Below are 21,550 nucleotides of genomic sequence, written 5' to 3'. Positions count from 1 at the left end.
CGCGGATGCTTCACGAAGTGGATGCTTAATCTTTAGATAGCTCCGGGATAGATGGAGGTATTTTCACATATCCTGAAGATTTCGTTAAAAAAGAATCTTCCGGTTCAGCACGTTGAAAGCTTGCATTTCCCATTAATGAGAAAGGAATTTATCCTATTTATTAAAGCGCGATAAAGGCGGAAGAGAACGGGCTCCGGTACGATCTTCCAATAAACGCTTCCACCGCAATCCGCGCGGGAGAATAGCGAAATCGGAGGTATCCACGCTGGTAGCAAATGGAAAATTGAGCCCTCGTACGATTTTAGTGCGGCACGTGTTGGATCTGAGAACGCATATTACTCCGACGTGCTGCTATCTTCCGTCATACTGTACAACGCTCCTTCGAACTCGCACATTTACGAAGACAATGTAAAGTCTATAACTATATAGAGAACTATAAAAGTCTAACCAGCCGTGTAGTATGTCTAACCAGCGTGCGATATGTGTTTCTATGTAATGTTACCTTCGCAATATTTAACAAATGTATCACAAAAGGAGAAGCACTCTGTGAAAGAGAATTCTCGATTTTCTTAATTAAATTTTTAATTTGAATAATCATAAAAGATGGCTTGATAAAATTACTATTATAAACTACAAAATTTTATTGACTGTGGAAGTTTGTGCGAAAGTTTCGATTTCTCGATGATAATTTTTTTTCTGCTTGCTGTTTAATTAGATTTCTTCTTATTCAGTATTAATGCATCGAAGAGATAAACTTTAATTTGCTATTTGAGGAAAAAAGTTCGAATAGCTGTTACAAAGATATAACGCGTAAGAGAGTCGACAGCTGTGGGAATATATACTTCTAAAGAGAAGCCGCAGAAGTTATCCTCCCCGCTTGATCTCCTACGTACTTCGTCATGACGCTTTTCGCCCTCTCTTTAATTCGGTTTGCGCGAAACAAACAGTTCGCTCAACCGGCGTGTAATTGCCCGTAATTCGATCCTCTAACGCAGTTTAAACGCAAAAACTCACGCGTGGCACAGTCTCTGCCGGGTTGCGGTGCGGGTCCGAGCTGCGAGCTCGTGTGTTTAATTGAGTGTGCTAATTAAGGGTGCGATTGAATCGTACCATCGTACGTGCGGCTCCCGAGTCCGTGTACGTTCGTCTCTAAGCGTGCGTCCGTCCGTGCTGAACACTCTTGTCTCTCTCTTTCTCTCTTTTCCTCTTTCTTTCTGTCTCTCTTTCTTTTTCTTTCTATTCCTGTGTGAGCCTGTGTGAGCGTTTGTGGGTCGAATGTTGCCTATGCTTTGGCGCTTGTGGGTCGCCGTGTTGCTCCGTGTTGCTCCGATTGGAAAAGGAAAACGAAAATACAAGGCTGAGTTTGCTGAACGTTTCTTTTTCCGCCTCCCTTTTTTCAAAAAACATTTTGCGTGCATTGTAACAATGTTGTTTGCTGTCACGGCTGTGTTCTGCCGCGAAATGGAAGTTTCGCGGCCGAATTCAGTTCTGCGTAAAGTTCCATTGTCCCTCGTATGCACTAATCTCTCTCTCTTTTTTTTTATTATACTTGTTACAGTTGGTTTAACGAAGCTCTGTTGCACTCCATGCTTGTCGGATTACGCTGTCAACATTCAGTTATCGTTTTACCTTTAGTTCTTTAGTTATCAGACTTTCAGATAAGATAAAGATGTAATAGCGCATTATTGACGTGATTGGATCAATGCGAAAATGATGTGTTTATATATTTTCAAACATTTTACACGAGATAATGTTAAACATCGTCTATGTATGACACAGGAGAACTACACTGAATATATAACGGTGATCAGAGAATTCTCAATTTGCGGCGTATAATTGCGATTTACAACCTGTAACTTTTATAGCTTTTACAGTTTAAATTCGTACCGTATAATTTTTTCTGCAAGTTTAATTGTGTCCGCTACAATAGCAAGTCGGTAATATAATGTTCAATTAATAATATCTATTGAACATTATTAAATTTACTCTGCCCGTTGTACAGACATAATTTCATGTGCTATTAAATGAAATATAACTACACAAAGAATTATGTATAAATAACCCGCTTCAACAGCGCCGCTTATTCTCTTAGTCTGCGCGATCTTTTATCTTATCACTTTCGTTTGATGCATCTTTACGTAGCTTCTCTCAGGTTGTTGGAACGATCAGAAAGAATCTTTTAGGAAGCTACGCGCGTCTAATGAGAAGGCGCCTCTATAGCAAATCGCTAATTTCTCTGTACAATTACGAATACGGATGCGAATCATCAATTTAGCTTACTTCAATCCGTTAAGGCTATCCTAATTTGAATGATCAGACATTTCCCCGGATAAATTATTTACATTTTTGTGCCTATTGCTTACACAATAAATGAATAAATAATAGCAATTTGATTACGAATCATGGCATTTCTTTGTATATTTTTTTCTTTTGCCTACTTGCTCGATTTGCATTATGCAGCGTTGCAACGTTCTTATTTCTTATTCACGATTGGTTACATTCGCGATGTTTTTAACTACGTTTACGTGTATGTCTCATGTATGGGATTATGATGTAATAGCGTATACGAAACGTCAGGGCTCGGGTGGATGCAGGAGAAACGGCACAATAAATATCGCATATAAAATATCACGGTAAACGGAGCGCATTGTGAGTGCGTTATCGTTATTACCATTTTTATGGCAGTACAAAGCAGCGAATCTCCGTGTTCCATTCCACGCTTCGTAGAGCGCGGTTCCTCTCGACCACGAGATTAAAGGGGAGAGAACGTGGTTCGTGCATTAGGACTAAATGGGGATGCGACAAAAGTAAGATTCCCTCGTCGGGAGAGGTCAAACGTTGGACGAAGGAATTACGCCAATTTGGGAGTTGATACGGAATTCGCGGAACCTTAGGAGCCGGACTTTTCGCACGATTAATCAAAGTCAGCCGGCTGCTTAGTGCCGGAAGTCGCTGCTTCGCTCATTTACGGATTACGTTCGCTATCTCGCGTCGATCCGCACTTAAGCGTTTCGCTTAATGCGACTCGTCTATCTCAAGCGCGCAACGGCAGCGCGAGCTTTTTCGTCTCTCATGGGACACACGTTGCTGTCGCGGTGTTTAACTTTTTGAGAGATGCATCCTCCTGTACATGTAAATTTTTACGTAACATAAAATTTATACGTAATAATACTTGTAATTAAAAATGCTAGGAAAAATAGAAGCGTTTCGAAATATGGTGCTACAGGCGCATGATGAGAATATCGTAGACAAATAGGGTTAGCAATAGGGAAGTATATAGAAAGAATTAAGGAAAAGGGAAATATATGGAAAACAATAAAGAGTAGGAGAGATAGGATGATAGGACACCTGCTGAGACACGAAGGATTATAGTTTGCGACATATTGGAGGCGTAGATAATAGGAATAAAGAGAGGTAGATGTAGACCTAGATTAGATTGTTGCTCATAAATAGTCAAAGACGTAGGATGCTCTACTTTCAGGGAAATGCGTAGGTCAGTTCAGGACAGGAGAGGATGGAGATATGCGTCCAACCGGACTGAGGACTTTTTGATAATGATGAATTAAAAATGCATAATTGTTTTTCTTTTTATCTGCGTTGATACGCAATCTGACACTTCGTGCTTAGTTAATTCTTACGACCGATAGAACAGTGTTCGCAGTTTCTCTTCGCATAAAGTGTATTCATAAGATTTATCTTGAGACACCCAATATTATTTCATCTTTACAGATAATTCCGGTCACGTGTTTTCCCTTTAACAACTCTGAACTTTACGAAGTATATACGTACAGTTGAGAGCATCTGTCGGCTGTACAGAGTCGTGCGCGTTCACGCGATTAAACACGTTACTGTCTGAGAGTTGCTCCCGCAAATGTGCTCTCCAGGCGAAGGAACTGCGGAGCATCCCTCGAAAGTAAACGCCTGGAGGACACGTATCGTTCGCTAAGTATCGTGAAATGATAATTCTATTCACGTTCGCAAACTCTCGAATAGATTCTGATTCTGAAAAATTGGATCGGGGAAAGATAAAGAAGGTATCAAAGTGTAATTAAAGTTAGGAGTTATTAAACTCTTGTTTAATGTTTAGGCAGTTAATGCCAGCGAAATGTCGCCTGACTTTAGCGAGTTTAGATTTCGTATTTAATCATGATAATCGAGAATTAATTGAACTTTGGAAAGTGCCTTTTCGAAACTTCGATTATGTAACCGTTACATGAATTTCATTATATCTTCCCCCGTTTAATTAATTTTATCTAGCCGCGTTACTAGGCTGCGAAAAGAAATTCTAAACAATGGCTTATTTCGTCAGTACATTTTTCAAGAGAAGCTGCCCTAATTTACGCAGCACCGTAAGATCAGATCGGTCGCTTTTGATGTGTTCTATTATCTTTTTTATTTCACGAATTTAACGGGCTTCGGGGGTTTATTGGATCGGAAGTTACGCGAGGGTCAGCCTGTCTATATACGTGACTATCCGGCTTTTATTTTACTTCCTGTATCCCAGCTGTAACATTAGCTCTCTCCCCTTCAGCCTACTCGGCCGTTCCTCGGCTACGAGCTATTAGACCAAGAATTTTTATGGAACGCAGTAAAAATGCCCAAGTAGACCTCGAATAGACCGAGGAGAGTACCGTCTCTTACCGGAATAATATTCGAGCTCCGATGATAAGAATCTCGAAAATCGATTAGGAATTTGTTTTTCCTCTTAGACGCGTCCTATTCTCGCACTTCGCGGGTCACTCGGTCGCAAATTCTTCGCCTGCATTCTTTCCCGCGATGATAGTCTCGTAGGAGAAACGTTGTATCGGTCCGCGTTTTATCGAGCCATTGTTGCGATTGCACAATGAACGTGGAATTTGATACGTTTGCTATCCTCTAAGAAGCGCCAGCTGCGTTGCAAATTGTCTCGAGGTCGCATACATCCTCGCCGCGAAAGCCAGGATTCTTCAAGATCGTGCGTTCAACGTTACGAGGTCACCTTATCTTTGAGAATTATCAGTTACGTAAAAAAAAATGCATGCTCAGGCATGCCTCGCGTCTGCGATATTCTTATCGCGCAACCTACACGCTTGCGACAAGGAACTGAAAATAAGGTCGTGCATCATTATGTCACGCGATTGAAGGCTGTCATGCTTTCGCAAGTTTTTGAGGAACTTCTTGATGAGCGTGAAAAGAGATTACAAGTGGTTGTTATCTCATATGAATTACGAGAGTGATTAGCAACGATCGAATTAAGACGAGAGAGCCTGACTTAACCTATCGAATTTATAAACGCGTAATATCTGGTGAGCAGATTGAAATCTTTCAACGTTTCGTTAATCTTCCGTGAGATTAAAGCAAACTAGGCGTTCATGAATCGCGAGGTGCGGGGATTGTTTGATGACGATCTGCTAGTAATTTAAGGGTGGCTTCGCACCGCCGGCGCCGCACCTCGCGTCTGTTACGTAATGATGGTCCTCGCGTTTCGCATCCTAACGCAATTGTCAGCAAGGAGCAAGCTATGTACACTTGACTGGGTACACAAGCACCGAGATATATGTGTGTGTATGCGCGCGTGTGTATCTCAGCCTCTCGAACGAGATCTTAATCGAGAGCCACGGCCCGTTGCATCGGGGGTAAACTCGTAGATGTCGAAACTAGACGGCAAAGATCGCGGAGGAGTCCCAGCCGGCGCAATTCGTGGCAATGATTTATTTACTCGGGTAGGTAGGGTAATGAACTGATGGAAACTTGTTAACCCGGAAACGCTCATCCTCGCCCGAGATACGGGCGCTAGCGCGTTTGCTTTCGGCCGGTAAAAGTTGGCGATTGAATCGTGTCGCGCGAATGACACGTTTGTGTTTCTCGATAAAAATCCTCGCTTTACTCTGATCTATATATATATATATATATATATATACACACGATAAAAAAACCAACGGAGAAATTGCACGAAGGTGTAATTAACACGTAAGATGTACAAATGTTCAAGCGCGAGTCCGAAATAAACGTTATCAATTGACGGTGTTAATAGATAGGGGTTTAATTACGGGCAATGCGCAGCGCGTGGCAGGACGAGGCCGGTGTCGTTAACACCTGCTTTCTATTTGGTCAACAAAAGATACACGGAAAATGTTTTTCGTCGCTTTAGCCGTGTAAACAAGCTTTTTCCGTTCTCCGTCGCGCGGACTTTGTTGGCCATGTCAGGATTCTATTTGCCCGTCGGCTACAAATCACCCGAGTTTTCGATCCTCGCTAATCCTTCGGTTCCGAAGGGTGAGGTATCGACGAAAGGGATTTTCGTCTCCAGACCGGACCGCCCTGAGCTTTCACTTCTTGTTGCGGATCCTCCTGACGAGGTACCCTCCTTTTTTTCTCTCCCCGTTCCCCAGATGTCCTTACGTTTACATCCCGATAAGTAAATCCGACAATAAATTTTCGGGATAGAATAAAAACACATCGTCTCGATACTTCTTTATCTCGATTATTAGCGATATTCTCGTAAAACCAACCGACTAACTAATTGAATATTTCAATAGCCAGATGACTAACATTTTTGCCGTCCATTTTCCGAAATGCCGAAAGTCAATGGTTTATAGCCATATTTCGGTACGCCTTCGAACGAAAAATTTCGCAATTCCGGGCTTCTCAGAGCAATAAATCGACTAGGCGAGCATAGAGTAGAAGAATGGGAAGATGACCAGTACGGTCGTCCAAAAGCGTAATCGGTCTGCTGGGAACCAGAAGAGACATGGAAATCGCGACGACGGACGGTAACTCCCGCGGAAACGAAACCGGCGGAAATAGGGAAGCGATCGCTCGCTCGCTGGCTCGCTCGCTCTCTTTCTCTCTTTCTCTCTCTTTCAATCTGTTTCTATCTCTATTTATATCTATATCTCTATCTCTCACGATGTATGCGAATGTGTACGGGCCGAATCCCTTTCGCGCGGTTAAATCCCATCGGAAATGCCAGGTACTCTCCGTGCAGACCGCGGACGGCCGGTCGCTCGGGGCTTTAAATAAATAAAGAGTGACTCGCGAGAGGAGTGAATGGTGGATTCGGCGGGCCTGAGAAGGATAACGGCGAGAGGGGGGTGAGAAGAGCGGGCGGCGGGCGATGGTCGGCATACGGGGGTGGCGCGGTCGGAAGAATGGCAGATCGAGAGGGACCGCGCCGCGTCGTGGGAGCCATGCATCAACCCCTATTACCCGCGACAGCCTAACTATTGGCTTCCCTCTGGCTGTAACTGAAATCTACAGGAAACCCGTTCACCTCGTTCCCCGGGCGTTGCGTCGCGTCGCGTCGGGCCCCAGGATCAGGCAGATTCGCGATTCCGCAGCGGACGACGACGGAGGGAAAAGAGATTGAGGCGCGTGATCCGCGCTTATCCAATCGCCGAGAGTTGAGAAAAACCAGAGCTAGGAACTTAAGAGTTATTTCAAAGAGATCTTGACGCGTCTTTCATCGCACCTTAGATCTTTTTTTTCATGTCGGAGGATCCCTGTAATCTTGAGGACCGTCTACAATAGCCGTAAGAGAATGCAGTAAGACGTAAGCAGTAAGCTATTGATCAACCACAGTCAATTATTCTTGAATTGTAAAAATCCCATTAGTCAATAGCTTATTGCTTACGTCTTACTGCATACTCTTACGGCTATTGTAGACGGTTCTTTAAAGTTTTTATCTTTCGAACGACGCGAGTTCGTCCTATCTCGAAAAGTTTCGCCGCGAATACATCCCCGTATTTGTCATTAGTCATTACGATCCATTCGTCATCAGTTTATTTTATCGTGTTTTCTGTTATCGTACAAACTTTTCCACGACACCGTGGCGGTATTGTGGAAAAGAACCGTGACGATTGGTGGCGGGAGGTAACGACAAGAGCGATTCGCTACTGTAAGAGTTTTCTGCGCGTCGCGTGACTTCCGGTGGATAAGATCGGTTCCGTCGAGAAATCCGCCGGAAAACCGTCGGCCTTGATCGCCAGGGGATGATTAGACGATTAACTACTTGATTAACTAGCGCCGTGTATACGTCGCGTGTAAAGTACCTCGCGGCCGTTCCCGCCTCCGTTTCCTCGACAAAGCGTAAAACGATGCACGCGCGCGATCGTTATTCATCGCGGAATAACATATTTAGAGGGGTAAGATTGTCGTTTGAGCCTGTGTCACACGCGAAACGCGAACATTTCCCGTCCCCATTCCCATTCCCATGCGGCGGTTTATGAATCGCCTGTTTTGGAGTACGATTACCGTGTTTCGGTCAACGATTCCCGGCCGTTGTTGCTCATCGTATCGCTTTTCCGTCGTCGCGTTGAAATGTTTATCTGACGAACGCTCGTTAGCGCGAATATCGAATCTCTATTTGAAAATTCGCATTTAGATTCTAGAGCTGACGTGTTGGCCCGATTAATATCGGAGATTCGTTAACCAACGTCAGTCCGCTCGGCTATCCGATATCAGTTTATTCGACTCTCAGATAACCTTGAAAAATACCAAATTAAATTGAAGCTGAATTGATCGAAGGAAAAACGTATTTGTGACATACGAGCATCTGCGATGTCCAGTTTATTCGATTAAAATCAGAGTATTTCCTTAACCCTTCAGGGCTGCGTTTTAAAATTTAACCTCGGTAACTAAAATTCTATAGTGTACGTGACGTATAAACTATAGATTTTAGTTACCAAGATTGAATTTTGTAACGCAGCCTAGTGGGCGCATGAAAATTTGAAACGTAAAAGGGCGCGTGGGATATAAATTACACCCTACATATTATTTATGTTATAAATATTAAACCAATTAATAAATTTTTCGTTTTCTGTTTAATATTATTCATTGTTGCACATATCTTAAAGTATATATTTTTTTAATAGGTTGAAACTATAATTTTAACGTTCTTTTGATAATAATCGGTTCTATATTGAAATGAGTTTAGAACACCCATTACGAAAAAAGAAGCCTGGGGTGTAAAATACACCTCACGCGTCCACCGGAGAGTTAATAAAACAAAAGCGGAAAGACTGTACGTATTTACGAAAATTCGTTTGACCTCTTCGCACCCTTATCCCACACGTCGATTGCGTGATTGACCGGGCGAAGTGCAATGTCGTCGTGACCTCTCGTCTGCTGATTTCTGGTCGCGCAAATTCGTCGATTGTCGTACGGGGAAATGGGAACAGCGAGAAAGGAGCGACCAGATATTTTCGTACCGAAAACGGATCGAGCTGCATGAGAGAATTCTCCGGGGGCCGAAAGTTTCTTGCGGACGAAAAAGGTGTGGCATGCGGTTTTTTTCGGTGTCCGATAATTTTTTGACACGACGACGCGAGCAAGTTGATGTCGATATCGAGACGGAATTCGCGCGAGAGCGAATTTGAGGGGACGATAGTTATCGGTCAAAATCGACGGCGCATAATTTTGTTTGGACGAATCATTATTGCGGTCATCCGCTAACGGTGCGCCACCGACGAATCGGTTTACGTATGGCAGCTGTCCCGCCTATTAAATTGCGGCGGATGATTGATGTCGAGTGCGGACGATTGACGGGAAGATTGTGCGGAGTATAAGCGCAAGAAATCGTAATGGATTATTATCGGGAGCGATTTATCGTTTATGAAAATCAAACGCGTACGGAGCGACTCGTAATCGAGCTTTGAGCCGAGCTGAGAACGCGTAAACGATTTGTCAATACTGAATTATTCAAAGATCACATTTGGCAGCAATTTATATATTATCACTGTCTTACTGTTGTTCCTTCTTAACGCACGAAATTATTAGTTATCAATTTAGCTTTTGTTAATGTATAGTAATTTACTTGTATCAGTAAGTTAAAAAAAGCTTGCTTCCGAATATAAATTACAAATTATTTTTCTGATACAAACTATCTTGTTACGTTTGTCTCTCTGGAGAAAATTTACTTCCTAATGGAGCTCCAAATTACTCAATTTTTGATATTGTTTCTCTCTCTCTACATAAAAACTGTCAATTAGAGATAATAATAGGTACATGGGATACCGCGAATCGGTACATTTTCCGCGGAGCCGAAAACGTTAACACAGTCGTTTAAATTTAGAGGGAGAACTTAACGGTTTCCAGAAATAGTTGAGAAGGGACGAGGGGCTCATCAAATAGATTAAACGGGCGAGTGCCGCAGCTGTCGCGCGGCATTTCGACTTCCCGATTTCGCGCGAGCGGATCCTCTTTGCGCCCCTCCGGGCCGGCGCCCGAGTTAATCCTTAACGTACGTCGCGATTTCGCGATCTGCATACTGCTTACTCCCGTAGTAATTTCACCGGGGCTTAGAGAGAACGGGCGGGGGGCCCCGGGAGGGCGCGAAACGGTTTGCCCGACGTATTAAGTCGTCGGCACGGCGGGATTAACGATCACTCTAACGTTCCTCGCGATTTCGTTCGCACCTACTCTCCCGGAGGGTTCAGGCGCGCGATGTGCGTTCTTAGGACGTTATTAGCGCTATATTAGGGGCGAGGTTTGTAGCAATTCGCAGCCTCTATCGACTGCGCGAGCCGCCTTCGGCCAGAGAAACGATTAAATCCTTGAAACAGCTTCACAACGATCGCGCTTCGTAAGTTTAACGCTAAACTTGATTAAGCGATAAAACTAACGAATGTAACAGCATGTCATAATAAAATATGTATATAATGTATATGTTATATAATATTGGAGGAGAGAAAGAAATGCATACACATTATATTTTTTAAATGTAATCTTTAATTGTTTGTAAAATGTAGTTTTTAATAGTATAGTTATAAAACACATTTTAATTATTTTGGAATTCCGATTATTTACAACATCGCTTGCGATATAGATAGGTTTCGTATGCTGTGTATGAAGTGCTTAGTGACGCGAGCTAAGAATACATTGGAGTAGAGAGCGTCGGAGTTTGCTCCGACCTCGTCTTTTCGCATGCTTTTGATTATTAACATGCTCCAAAGTATATATATAAAGTTATTGTCAACATGTTAGAAGGTATAAATATTGAATATTGATAAAATGATTAATATATGAACGGAAATGATATTTTTAAGGAAATCTATGTATTTGGAAATATTGCATAGAAAGCATCACACAGTTGTTTTAATATTAATTGAGATATTAATATTAATAAACATGTTTATGCCATTTCATCTACTATACTATATATATATTACTTTATATTTATTATACGTTATTATTATGAATATAAACGAGTTAATTGTATAGAGGGAGATTGCAAAATGATATACAGCATTAAATTGCAGATAAAGTTTTTATTATTTTTTTTTAATTCTATATTACTCGTATTGTTCTTTATTGAATATAAACTTTTTGACGACCGTTTGAATCAACATATGTATTATTGCATTAATACGGCGAGGTTCGCGAATAATTCCCGTAATAATTTTTGTTTACAGGTAAGCGCTGCCGCGGCCCCCTTTGACATCGTTTTCTCTGGCACACAAAGCTTTTAGTAAGTTAATTAAACTTTTCACAAGTAAAGGCGCACAGCTGCCTTTCAGCTGCGCGGCTTTAATTTCGTTGACGTAATTAAAAATATGTGTAAAACGCTACGGACGGCCGATAATGAACGTTAAAGCGATTGTGCGATACGCGGTTTAGTTTTAGGCGAGGATCAAAGCGAAATTAACTTGGATAATTTACCGAAAATTGTGAACATTTGACGTTTCGCCGCATTTCGACCGAGCGCGCGCTGAGAAATCTTTAAAGATTTCGCATTTCGTGGTTTTGTGCAGCAATTTTTTTGACAGCTAGGATTATTTGCCTCGACCTCGTATTTCGCCGTACTGTGCTTAGTTAAACAAGGATTACTGAATTTTCTACTATTTATTATTTATATAATAAGCCTACGGCATATTGCAATTTGATGAAAACTACGGCAAATAGTTGGAGCTGTCTAAAATTTTTCGTTTTATTTTTGTTTCATTTTATTTTGTTACCGCGCTTTCGTATTTTATAACATTTCATTTTCTATATTTGACGATAGGTATTTTAAACGCGAAAGTGCAGTTTAAATGAAATGACATTTGGAAATGTAAACGTAGATAGAAAACAGTACTAGTGCGCGCCCCGTGGAGGTTTATTAAAAATCGCTGAAATAAATCTGGGACGAGTGCGCTCGAAAGATACAGCTTCTAATTTGAAATCTGCAAATATTTACCAATTTGGTATACGTTTTTAAATAACAGTACGTTTTTTTACATAATTTTACATGACAAGCTTGATACTCGTGCACCGCGGAGAGAGCGGACAAAGCGTCCTTTATGAAAGTTGCAAGCATTACAATGACTACGGACACTCCAGTTTTAGCTTGTATAATGGCGTTCTATTGACGTCACCAACTCTCCTTTTAGACGGAGGTACATCTGATGTAATAGAATTTTCTGGAAAAATTCTTTGCCGGTTTTTATTAAAACGAAACTCATTATGCGTTCTGAAAAGTCCTGAAAGCGTGTCCGGCGTTCCATGCCTGATTATTTCAACAAATAGGTTTCTCGATCGATCAGTTCAATGTCACCATCACTGAGAGTAATTAGATGTCGATATTGAACTCGGTTTTCATATAAATATCAACCCACTTCTCTCTCGTCCCTTCGGTCCTCTCTTTAGCAGCGCCTCTTGTCGCGATATATAGTTACGACTTTCCTCGGCAATCATATTACCGGGCATTTTTAGGCGGTTAGTGAAGTGCCCTCGTAAACGCCCGATTCCGGGCAAATCATTCACAAGCGCAATCGATCCTGCTCAAGATTTGTTTCTGGGGAACTTGGAATTCGTCGATCGCGACGCAATCAGTCCCAGAGAGCCCGTCGAAGCCCTTCACGGTAAGGCGGCAGTTCTGCCGTTTTCGTTCTGACATCAAGGACGTCGAGATGGAAGGAGGTGATTATGCTCGAATCTTTTCCCGTCTCTCTTTCTCTCCGAGTCTGTCTACGTTCTTACCTCTCTGTCTCTTCGCGAAAACAGTAATCTCCGCCTTGAACAAACACTCCGAACTCTCGCTCTGAGAAGCGCTCGTCGAACGAATGGCAATGCGCGACCTTCCGCCCCCTCTTTTCTTCACACTTACACCTTTCTCTTTCTTCGCCAACTTGAGAATCAGCGATTCGCCATTCCTATTCCCCGCCCCCTCCCATCCCCCGGGCCCGCTCTCGGGGATGCACTCACGAGGCTTCTGTTTACGCGTTCCCACCCCCATCCCGTTATTTGTCTCTGAAACTTTTTCATCTGCTCGACTCGCGGATGGTCGGTGAACGCGAAAGTTTCGGTTGTTTTAGCGCGCACCCCAGCCTATTGCTATAACGGGCAACCGGACTGAGTGGAGGGAACCATTTGCGACGTCGGTGCTTTATTGCTATCCATTGAACTTCTTCAGTGTACTTTTCCCGGAGAGCGCTATCGTTAAGCGGCGCGCACCACAGTTGCAACTATGACGATGCGCGTTAAAAGAAACGGGGTTTTTTAAAATGGCCGATGTTTAACCTTAAACTCCCGGCTATTATGTTAATCACCTTCGGCAAGTAGGACCCATTCGAGTATCGCTCGTAAACGTTACTACTCCCACATTAATTGCAAGGTGTGGGTCTGGGAAAATTAACGAAATCATTCAATGGGGCGAAAATCAACGATTAGACTACACGTAAACTACCACTTTTAATTTTATCAATAATATGAAATATCCTGATATATATTTTGTTAAGAAGAAATACTTAATCGTGATATTATTTATAGAGTTTACAAAATTACTTATTGTTGTAATAATTGAGATTATCAGGTCTATACTAATTTTATATGTCGATTTGAGAGATTGTGATTGTAATACACGATTGTTAACGTATTATCTCGTATCGGTCAACAAAATCTATGTCTTTCTTCAAAGATCGATAACAATCGAGATTGAAATTCGCTAAATGCAATGTATCTGAAATCGTTCGGATAGTGCATCTTCTTAAATCCTTCTAACGTACGGGCAGGTAGTCTTTCACGGAGAGCGGAACCGAATGGAATCTTGGCTCACTCGCGGGAAAGATCTAGGATCCGTTCAAGCGCATAATAAATACAAGCTCTTCCCTACCTCGCAAGCACCCGTGCGCAGAGTCTGTTTCGCGGCGGCGGGAGGGTGGGGAAGCTTAAGAGAGCGGTTTCGGGATCGCGGTGGCGCCTCTCAGATGGACGCGTCCGCGCGCGCGGGTCGTTGCGGCGAAGAGAAGGCGGGCAGGCGGGCGGGGGGGGGCAGCGTGTCGGGGGTGTCGGAGGGTGCCGCGAGGGTGGAAGGTGAAGGCGTGCGCGGATCAGACAGCGGGGGTGAAAGGGGGTGGAGAAGGACCGAGAGGGAGAGAAGCTCGGGAGTAGAGCTCTGCCGCCGCCGCGCAGACTCGATGGGCCTCGTACGGGTTCGCGTTCTCTCGGCGTACTCTGGTACCCCATTGGTTACGCGCCGCCGCTCGCTCGGTGGGGGCCGAGAAAGGCACGTTTGAAAGGCGCGTATACGCTATAATCCGACTCGGCGGCCGCAGCAGCGGTGGTAGCGGCGGCGGCAGCGACGGCGGCGGTGGCGGCGGCGGCGGCGGCGGTGGTGGCGGCGGCGGCGGCGGTGGCGGAAGCTTACGCGGCGCCGCGCGAGAGAGACGCTCCTCAGTTGTGTCAAGCTAGGCGATCGAGTAGGACGCACTTTAATCGTTCCGCCTCCGAGTTACTCTCTCTCTTTCACGAACACACACACAACACACACACACTCACACACATTCTCTCTTCCTCTTTTTTCCCTTCCTTTTTCTCCTCCTCCATCTCTTGCCACGTCTGTCTCCTTCCACGCTGGACTCCTTCATCGCCGACTGACACACATCCGCCACGGTACGCACGTCCCACACAAGCGCGAGACCCGCGGCATAAGCGCTCGTACGACAAACGCACACACAGACAGACACAGACAGACACTGTCACCTCCCACAGTCTCAGCTACCTCCAGTCTGCTTCCTTCTTCTTCGCCGCGAGCAACTCTCCCGACTCTCTTCCGCTTTCGTTTATCTTGCGCCTGAATCCGTGAAGTACGCGCGCGCAAGTAAAAGCATCGCACGAGCCGACATACGTCACCCTCGTCCACGTCGTCGTCGTCGTCGTCGTCGCTGCCGCCGCCTGCCGTCTTTGCCCCGTCTTCGCCCACCGTTTGAGAAACGCAACGCGAAGAAGAGAGAAGGCAGAAGGAAGGCAACGTTGGAGCAAGTCCACGTGATCAGCGCCGCGAAGAGACTCCCCCAAGCACATTTAACGCTATACCTCGCTCGCTCTCTCCCGCTCTCTCTTTCTGTATGCCGAGTACGCATGCATAAAGCAGCCCTCTGACTGCGCGCCCGATTGTCTCCCCTCTTTGAGCCCGTGTGTGTGTGTGTCTGTGTGTGTCTGTGTGTGCCGAGCACGAGCCACCGGTGTCGTGGAGCGACAGAGCTTGCTGGACTGAACTGCGAGAGCGATTCAAGGTCGTCACATCGTCGTCGTCGTCGTCGTATCGTCGTATTGTTGACACACGTTTTCGCGACACACACACGTCGAACAAACTGGGCAAGAAACTGTTAACCGGCTCCTCTTGCTCCCCCTCTCATCGTCCTGATTGCTGCTGGAAAAAAATATGTCAAGCTGAATGAGAAATCGCTGCGGAAAGTCACGAGAGACCGGACATCCGGCAAGGGAAACTCCTCCGAGTAGCCGAGTAGCAGTCGACACGAATAGACGTATACATATCTCTGCAAAAAGACGCGAAACGGAGCACGCGGCTGTCCCATTTCAGCAGTTCTTCCACCGATCGTCTCGAGTAAGAGCGATCGAGAAAGAGAGAGAAAGAAGAAAACAGCGGAAAAAAGATACGTCGCGTTTCTCGCTCTCGCGAGATTAAGCGTTAATCGTTAATTAAGTCACTAAACGATAGTCGTTCAGACGTTAAATCATCGCGAGTAACCCCCCCCCCCGCGCGAGACTTGAGAAAGAAATTAAGTAATAGTAATAGAACGGAGAGTCTCAGTTGTGTGTTAGGTGTGTAAAAACGTATGTGTATAAAGACGAGTCTCGTCGCTAAGTTTTTAGGCTAAAGATAGGAGTAAAATAGAGCAAAAAAAAATTAAGAAACAATCGCGACATCTGCGTCGTCAGGTGACCGTCGTGGAACAAAGAGAATCGCGTCAAGACAATCAATTGTAATTGTAGTGGGTTGGGACATATCGAGGGAAAGAGAGGGGAAGTTATTTGCGACTTTTTTTCCCCGGTCAGGGCGGTAATGTACATGTCTAGTGTGAGATAAGAGGTCGAGCGATCGACTTTCGTGTCTCTTTATGTGATCTTCAGCCTCTGTACCGTTCTACGTGTAATTCTACACGCTCTACATTAATATCTATATTATATATATATATACAATCGATATATATACATACATATATACATATATATATATTTACACTTATACATACGTATATATACGTTTATACGTATAAAACATATCTGATCGGCATGCCGCAAGACGCTGACACGTGATTCGAGTACGGCTGGATAATAGCGAGGAAAAACGGATCGTAAAGTGATAGAAGGTTAAGGCGTATTAGAAGGTAAAAAAAAAGAAACTTAAGGATCTCTTTCCCTGTCCGATAATAGGACTACTCTTTGTCAATCTTCGTGACAATCATTTTCAGCTAGCTTTCTTAGCGCGTAACTCGAGGTGTATCACCTTTTTTTCCGATAGGATAACGTTCGCTCGTCGAATTAATAGGGAGGATTAACGAGGAGAAGAAGGGAGCGTAGATAAAGAAGGATTAAAAAAAGATATATTTCACGTACCTACGTCGTTTCAATTACACGAGCAAGAGAATCGTGCGAATCGAGAGACGAAGGTCGCCTCCGTCTCTCTCGCGCCTCTTCCGCACACTAAGTACATATTTTAATCCGCACGCGTAAATTTCCCCTCTCTTTCTTGTCTATCACCCATCACTAACCGCCCCTTCGCGGATCTCCCTCTTCGTGGTTGTAACTGTTGTAACTGTTGCCCTCTCTCCGCTCGCTCACACTACTGACAATCATTCGGAAGTTCACTCCCGACGACGCGTTTCGCGTTCGCCGTTCCTCCTAGGGTAAACATCCTCGCACGTATCATTTAGGGATCTCAATCCGGCTGTCTCGATTGCATATGTAGATAACGCTTAGACCACGTCGTTGTTGTATTGATGTAACGTAAGAGTAGCGCGTGTGCACGTTTTGCGTGTGCGTGTGTATGAGTACGTGTATATAGCTCGTAAGTAGAATTCAGTCTGTTTGGTGTACTCGCGTACGCGTACGGGTACCAAAGTCCTACGCGATCACTTCGCGAGTCAAAGAGAGATTACCTGCAACCGCGCGTCTCTCCCGTCCGGACGACTATCCGCAAATCCCGCGCGATTCGATCGTCAGCTGAGTGCGCTCTCTCTCTTTCTCCCTCTTTCTACATCGCTGTTCTATCGAGATCGGCGTAGAACTCGCTGTAACGAGAAATCGAACGAGCGTCACTCGGCTCGTTCGTTGAAACGAGAGGAAAGGAAAACAATAAAAAAAAAACGGCCAATCGAGCGTCCTGTCCCGAGGGGAGGACGACGAGGAAGCAAAAATAAGGGAAACAGGAGGAGGACGAGCGTCCCTGAACGGGGACCGGCGGAGGAGTGAGGACAAGGGAGGGTACTCGTTCAAGCTGTGGTGGCCATCGTACGAGTGGAGCCGCTCGTACAAAACGGAAACCGCTCGCTGGCAGGCCGCGTCGGTGGAACGTGCCTGCTGGAACGCACAGGAACGCGCACGGACCCTCTGGGGCCTGCAGCAGTCGTTCGCGGCCGCTACGAGCCGCAATCTCTTCCTGCATCCTACGAGCAAATCCTGGCTCGCGGAGACGATCATCGGCGCTGACGAGACACGTTCCCCCATCACCACGTATTTTCATTCGTACCCGTTCGTCCCGGGTGGTGCGGTGCCCCTGCCCCCGCCCCTGCTAAACGGCATTAACAACCCGGCGGCAGCAGCGATCACCCCGGGGCTGGTAGGACATCTCTTCGGTGCTCAGCAGGCCTGCAACCTCGCCTGCACTTGCTCTTGCAACATCGTTGCTAACTGCAACCCCCATCATCAACACCACCATCAGCAGCAGCAGCATCAGCAGCAGCAACAGCAGCAGCAGCATCACAGGACACTCGGTACCACGGCGGTCCTGCTGCAACCAGTTGATCATATCAAAGACACTATGGTGAGTCCACCTTTCTTCGCTCAATCGTTGCCACGAGGAATTCTGCCGAAGGTTAGTCCATCTTCTCTGACAGTACAATTATCTAGCGGTAGATCTGAAAATTCGGATCCAATCGTGTATCTTCTTCGTACGATTCATAGCAATTATCGTATCGAAAACGCTATGAAGAATATATTCTACAGCTATTATTGTTTGACTTGAAATAACGTTGAATAACGAGAGTCTTGTTTATTTCTTTTTTCACTCTTGTAAATAGCCGATAAAAATTTTGCGATAATTAGCTTGTTAGATGATTGTTATTCGTCGACCATCCAATTTGCGTCTTCTCGTGCAAACAACGTCGATCGCGCGAGAATCAGTTGCCTCTCGCGTCTTGATCGCGCTATATTCGCGATCTTGACAATGGCGCTATACCCGGTGGAAATCCCCCGAGCATCCGCGTACTCTCCGCGTGTCTCCGAAGACAAAGCTCTCACGGGAGTTCCTCGGAGGTAACGAACCCTCGACAGCCAGTAACGAGGATACTTACTGCCGGGCACGAGTAATACTCCCGTGCACGGCGGAGGATAGAGGCGGTGAATCAGGAATGGATTTAGTCGCGACGAGCCACGATGAATTACTTTCTACGTTTGCCGTGTAAACAGGGGGAGTATCCTCACCGAAAACCCGGGGCTTGGCGTGAATTCGCTACCTCCGTTCACGCTCTCGCTCCTTCTTCTTCTTCCTCCTCTTTCTCTCTTGCTTCTCCTCCACCGCCGCTCGGTAAACGTTTCGCGGGGAGCGCGGACGGCGCTTTAAATCCCGGACTGTCTCTACGGGGGCATCCTCTTTAATCCTTCGATCGACAGGTGTCGAGCAAGAGTGGAGGAGAAGGAGCGAGAGAGAACGTGAGCGGAGGCGTTCCGCCTCGCGACGTGACATCCCGCGATCGAGAATCCCGAACAAACCTACCCTTTCCGCCTGATCGGATGATCGCGCCGCTCGTCGATCCCCGGCACGAGAACCTAATTTTCTCACCCGTTTCCCGCATCCCGGGCCCTTCGCCTCCGCCTCTCTCTCTCAGCCTCTCCGCCGTCGTTCCGTCTCATCCACCTCTTCGTGCCCGAGTTGCGCCGCGCCTCGTCAAGCACGTAGCGAAAGAATCGCATTATTGCCGGCGGCATACAGCGCAGTCGATATTCTACAGTTTCTCTCTCTTTATATATACATATACACACCCCCATACGCGCGTTTAATTGGCGCACGTGTAATCTCCATCCACAGTTGTTGGAGCGCGGAACTTGCCGCGAGTGTGGGAGTATGGGAGTCAAGACGGGCATGTCGGATGGGATCGCGAAGTTTGCCTACCACGATCATACGTAGAGCGTCGAGATCTCGCCAGATAGTTCGAGCTCGAAGTGCGAATCTAATTTGGTAATCATTCGATCTGTTGGAACACGTACTTCTGTGTACCGCCAGAAAATTTCCCATTTCACTGTGCTCGGTCTCGGTTGCGAATTAAAAATCGTTATATGTGGTTCACGTGTCGCTGAATATTCGCACGATTATTCCGCCAGTTTCCGCCTCCTACGAACGGATCGCGCTCGAGAATGTTCAAAAGAATAGTCGTTACCTTCTTGACGGGTCGTTCGAATGCATCGTTCGCGGAAAGATTTACTGGTGCGAGTCGCGATTTTACGACGTTTAAAATAAACCGGCAAGACGTCACTCATATCCCTTCTTTTATTCTTTTCGCGCTGGAAAAATCTGTCGGCGTTGCTGCGGAAGGATTACATTTCTTTTGACAATTGATCGATCTGTGTTTGCCATTGCGTGAATCTCAGATCTGACGAAATGCTATTGAATATATATTCTACCTAATAAAGATTAATGCTTGTTAGGCTCTTGTAATTCATATGTACATCGATGTACAAGTAAAATACACTTGCAATCGTCAGTTTCTATAATTTTTTAAGCTAATATTAATATCACACGGAATTGTTTTTTTTTCTTTCAACTTTTCCATGCAAATTATAATTTGTAGCGCTTAGAAATTCTTGTTGACATTGCGATTCTTCAGGTAGTCGTCGAGACCGTCTCGGTGGCAATTGCTTTCGCATCCCGTCAAGCGAAGTAATTATGTTAAGTGCCTCGTTCGAGGTTCCGTTTTGAATGACGCGCAACTCATTTCGTAACGATATGCGGGAGTTTTCCCCCTTTTCCCATCCCGTTCTTGCGCCCCTTTTCACGTGTACGTTTCCGATAAAATGGGTCATCCTGTCCCACAATGAATGTATCTACGGTTCCTTCCTCCTTTCGTTGGATGAGACTCGGAGGAAACGTCAACAGAGCGACGCTGGAGATGGGGAAGAGACGCGGAAAGGGGAATGCGCGCACTCGACGGAAATCTCTTTGGAAATCTGCTTTCTTGCTCGTTATTGCAATATTCCTCGCGGGCGCACTCGTTTAATGTAACACGCGTATTACGTCGGAAATGGCATGCGCGGCGAACGGAACGTGTAGCAGTGTCAGAGAGATTTGATTGAATTTTATTTGAAAGGGACAGACTTGGCAGGAGGCAGGGTAAGGTGCAAAATACTACGCGCACGTCTTTCAGGTTTACCTTCCGTAAACATTTTTCAGGATTCAGCTTTCTTTCGTACGAACGTTGCAATAACTTCATTCTGTCGATTCTCCGCAAAACGCGAAGTGGAACAACGAATATATCGATTTTTGGTAACTTTATGCAACCGAATATGCATTTTACTGTCATTTAATAACTTACTCGAAAACACGAGATAAGAGAAGTCTTTAATACGATTGATTCATCCTGCTTTCGCGATTATTTGATTTGACCCGTTCTGAAATTTTTTAAACCGGGAAAGAGACACAAGTGCTTACATATCTTCGTTTTAATTTTTTCCTTGCGTTTGACGTAATCGTCAATAGACAGTTGCAGGTCCATATTCGCAAATTAAATCAGATAACACGTCACTTTAAACGAAGCGCCGTTATTAATCAAAACGGAGTGTCGCCACGGGAGATAATTATCGGACGTCGTAGTCGCTTTTGAGCGATCCCGAAACCACCGGGCTTTTCCCACACGTACGTAATCCTTTCTCCGTTCTTGCCCTTCCCTTTCCAAACGAGATACCACCATCAACCCGGTTTAATCGCCCCCTCGTATTCCGTCGGCGAGTTCGCCGAATGATTCGCAACTCCGTGCCAGCGTGCAGCGGCACGGGTGAAAAGCTGGCGACGCGTCGAAATGAAAATGGACGTAAACTCCCGGACGAGAACCGTTTCGGCGCGACTTCGTGCATTCAACCC

General features: G+C 45.2%; 1 protein-coding gene across 6 annotated transcripts in view; it reads left to right on the top strand.

Moving 5' to 3' along the window:
• Window positions 1–21,550, top strand: part of Heph (polypyrimidine tract-binding protein 1 heph) — a 384,945-nt gene that overhangs the window by 160,837 nt on the left and 202,558 nt on the right. Inside the window, exon 1 of one of the 6 annotated variants that reach the window (XM_071698920.1) lies at window positions 14,603–18,241. The exons of the other annotated variants lie outside the window; for them this stretch is intronic. Coding sequence (XP_071555021.1) covers window positions 18,239–18,241 — 3 coding nt within the window. The 5' untranslated portion in view covers window positions 14,603–18,238. Of the gene's footprint in view, window positions 1–14,602; window positions 18,242–21,550 lie in introns of those variants that run through there. 6 annotated transcript variants of the gene reach the window in all.

Source organism: Temnothorax nylanderi, unplaced genomic scaffold, assembly GCF_030848795.1.
Source record: "Temnothorax nylanderi isolate EJ_2023f unplaced genomic scaffold, tnyl_v1.0 TNYL_tig0017_pilon, whole genome shotgun sequence".
Classification (NCBI taxonomy): domain Eukaryota; kingdom Metazoa; phylum Arthropoda; class Insecta; order Hymenoptera; family Formicidae; genus Temnothorax; species Temnothorax nylanderi.
The sequence above is the reverse complement of the archived record's forward strand: the minus strand, read 5'-3'. Positions and strand labels throughout refer to the sequence as shown.